Source organism: Protobothrops mucrosquamatus, unplaced genomic scaffold (genome assembly GCF_001527695.2).
Source record: "Protobothrops mucrosquamatus isolate PMUCROS unplaced genomic scaffold, P.Mucros_1.0 scaffold4889, whole genome shotgun sequence".
Lineage (NCBI taxonomy): Eukaryota > Metazoa > Chordata > Lepidosauria > Squamata > Viperidae > Protobothrops > Protobothrops mucrosquamatus.
In genome coordinates, this window is record NW_015390777.1 from 58,476 (window position 1) to 62,293 (window position 3,818).

The following is a 3,818-nucleotide window of genomic DNA, read 5'->3' on the forward strand; positions in this document are numbered from 1 at the left end:
GCGCCGATCAGCTGGAATGTTGCAGCATCTCCAGGGTCTTGTGATTTACATTCAGATGCTTGGCAACTGATTCATATTTATGACGGTCACAGTGTCCCAGGGTCATGTGAAGTGACCAAAACCTGCTGCAACCACCCAGCAGACGGGGGGAATAAAAACCAAACACCCCCCACCCCACCCCCGCTGCCAATCCTCAACATAAATGCTCACAACAATGGAAACCTCGGACAGAAGGAAGAGCGCCACCGGGTGGGCAGGCAGGGGTCTTGCTCAGCTGTGGCTTGGGGGGGGGCACTTTTTTCAGTGCCATTGTAACTTCGAACAGTCACTAAGCGAACTGTTGTAAGTCGAGGACTACCTGTACTTTATCACTTTTTTCCTTTTTTTTTTTTTGGTCATCAAGTTCTTGACACCTTGCTAGGCGTCAGGTGGTACTCGGATGTTGCCATATCTTAAAAGTGGTACAATGGTTGAAAAGGTTGAAAAGCCCTGGTCTAGATTCTCCTGCTTGAGCAGGGGGCTGGACTAGTAGACCTCCAAGGTCCCTTCCAGTTCTATTCTGTTCTTTTTTGTTCTGTTCTGTTCTGTTCTATTCCATATTTTCTATTCCATTCCATTGCCTTCTCCTCTTCTCTCCTCTCCTCTCCTCTCCTCTCCTCTCTTCTTCCATTCCATTCCATATTTTCTATTCTATTCTATTCTATTCTATTCTATTCTATTCTATTCTATTCTATTCTATTCTATTCTAATTCTAATTCTATTCTATTCTATTCTATTCTAAATCTTATTCTATTCTATTCTATTCTGTTCTGTTCTGTTCTGTTCTGTTCTGTTCTGTTCCGTTCCGTTCCGTTCCGTTCCGTTCCATTCCATTCCATTCTATTCTATTGCATTCTCAATGAGCAAACATGAAGCTATTCACTCCATGTACAAATTCAGATTTACAGAAATACACGATGGAATTGCGTTCAGAAAATCCCCGATAAATGAATCCCTGCAGGGGTTAAGGTAGTAACATGGTTGTTAAGTGAATCTGGCTTCCCCCATTGACTTTGTGGGTCACAAAAGGGGATCACACACACACACCCTGGACACGGCGTCCGTTGTAAACGTGAGCGGGTTGCCAACTGTCTGAATTTTGATCCCGTGACCCTGGGAATGCTGCAGTGGCCGTAAGTTTGAAAAATGGTCCTAAGTTATTTTTTTCACTGCCACTGTAATTTTGAACCGTCACTAAACGAACAGTTGTAAATCAAGGACCCTCTGTATTTCCGTACTGAGTCAGGGTTAGCTCCTGCCTTGCTCACCTGCCCATCTTCAGGTCTCCAAAGATCCTGGTAGAATTGACATCAACTTTGGCAGAAACCGACGTGGTCTGAAAGGAGAGGAAAAAAGCAGAAATCAGAAAGATGCAGATCAGGGCCGTTTCACGCCCACTTCCATTATCTTTTCCTTTGGATGTAGGCCGTCCTCAATTTAACCACCATAATTAAGTCCGGAATTAGTTGTAAGCCAGGCTGGTCGTTAAGCAGATCATCATATAATCAACCCAATGTTACATTTCTTTTCAATGGTCTTCCCCCGTTGACTTGGCATGTGGGAAGGTCCCAAAAGGGGATCACGTGACTCCCGGGGACGCTGCAACCGTTGTAAATGCGAGTCAGATGTGGAGCGTCTGAGGCAACAGATAGATAGATAGATAGATAGATAGATAGATAGATAGATAGATAGATAGATAGATAGATAGATAGATAGATAGATAGATATAGAGAGATAGAGATAGATAGATAGATAGATAGATAGATAGATAGATAGATAGATAGATAGATAGATAGATAGATATAGATAGATAGATAGATAGATAGATAGATAGATAGATAGATAGATAGATAGATATAGAGAGATAGAGATAGATAGATAGAGATAGAGATAGATAGATAGATAGATAGATGTAGAGATAGATAGATAGATAGATAGATAGATAGAGATAGATAGATAGATAGATAGATAGATAGATAGATAGATAGAGATAGATAGAGATAGATAGATAGAGATAGCTAGATAGGTAGATAGCTAGATAGCTAGATAGGTAGATAGGTAGATAGGTAGATAGACAGACAGACAGACAGACAGACCCTATCACATGGTCAATGAGTAAGAAACTAGGTTAGCAAGGATTATAAGAGATCTCTCCACCCCCAAAACTTTACTCTGAAGACGCTGGCAGTGGATCAGCGAAAGCTAAGTTTGTTTTAGTATTGTAAATAGTTGCTTTTATTGTTTTAAATTTTTTAACAATAAACAGCTGATTTATATTCCTCCCGGAGTTCGAGGATTGTATATTATTGAATAGATAGATAGATAGATAGATAGATAGATAGATAGATAGATAGATAGATATGATCAGTGGTGGGATTCAAATAGGTGAACAACCGGTTCTCTGTGTGGATGCCGTTTCCGGAAGTCCATTCTGGGCCTGGGCAACAAAAAAAATTAGCTACCGGTTCTGCCGAAGTGATGCAAACCGGCTGAATCCCACCCCTGGTCGTAAGTGTGGAAAAACGGTCCTAAGTTCCTTTTTTCAGGGCGGTGATAACTGTGGGAAACCGGGACCTGAGTCTCCCGGCTTGGTTTCAGACCTCGTCCGGGGGCTGATTCATGAGTTGTCATATGAAGACACCATACCAGGTTTCCTCGGGATGAGATCAGCCCAGAATAGTCTCTGGGGACCTCTTTTATTAGCAATCATCACAAAGCAAATTGCAGGCAGAAGCTACAAGCAGGGGGGTGAACCGGGGGAGGCAAACGGAGTTTTGGAGGTTAGAGACAGCAGAAAGTTTTACAGAATGTATCTTATCTATTACATGGCATAAGCGACTAACGGTTCACAGTAAAGTTGCAATTATTGTTCACATTGGAAGGTCTTATCAAGAGGTGATAATATTATAGCTTGCATAAACAGCTTTCTTGACATGTCCCTTTGTTCTCTGTCCTTTACGTGTTTGCAGCTGCAGATTCCAGCCTAACACGTAAGCACTATTAAGCTTGCTGAAGGTTACAAAATGGAGTAACTTATGCTATATTCCAACAGATAACTTCGAATCATCACTAAATGATCGTAAGTCGAGGCTTACTCGTAAAAGACTGTGCAAAAACATCTGGATTGTCCACCATTGAGCATAACATGGAAGAGTTCACTTACCACTCCGATCAAAAAGAGGGGCGCCAGGGAGGAATTCGGGAGAATCACAAACGCCTGGATGTCGACCGAAGGGGTCAGCGAGATGGATTCGGGGGAGATGCTGAGAGATGGGGCCGAAGAAGGGGAGACCCTCAGCTTCATCGGCATGCTGGGGTAGAGCTGCTTGATCTGGGAAGAAGGCAAGGAGAGAAGTCACATTTCCAAAGATGGGCCTCTCCTTTGCTTGAAGCCCGGCTTCGCTGGGTGGCCCCCACTCCTTTGGAGATCAGGGGTGTGTGTGTGTCCCATGGTTGTTTCAATCCAGGGTGAAAATTAAAGAGACATGACTGAGATCTTCTAAGAACCACCCACAGGTTTAGGGGAAGGGCCCCTCGTAAAATAACTAACTCCCTTGTCGTTTGGAGTAGGACAGATTAATGAATATCCTTCGGTTTGCTTAAGCAGGACAACTTTAAGAGGGGTGGACTTCAACTCCCAGAATTCCCCAGCCAGCGATTGGCTATTTGATTGCCTTGACTTTATGCTCTTGTACAGGGGTAGGCAACCTCGGCTCTTTTATGACTGGTGGACTTCAACTCCCAGAATTCCTGAGCCAGCATGGGGGAACTATGGCCCC

At 43.3% G+C, this 3,818-nt stretch overlaps 1 protein-coding gene across 1 annotated transcript in view; it reads right to left on the reverse strand.

Annotated features, from left to right (window-relative positions):
- The window catches only part of LOC107299417 (bactericidal permeability-increasing protein-like), a gene marked incomplete at both ends in the record, with an annotated part of 57,266 nt that overhangs the window by 47,109 nt on the left and 6,339 nt on the right, over window positions 1–3,818 (reverse strand). Inside the window, 2 exons of the mRNA XM_015828779.1 lie at window positions 1,308–1,375; window positions 3,203–3,370. Of these exons, the coding sequence (XP_015684265.1) occupies window positions 1,308–1,375; window positions 3,203–3,370 (236 nt within the window). The remainder of the gene's footprint in view (window positions 1–1,307; window positions 1,376–3,202; window positions 3,371–3,818) is intronic.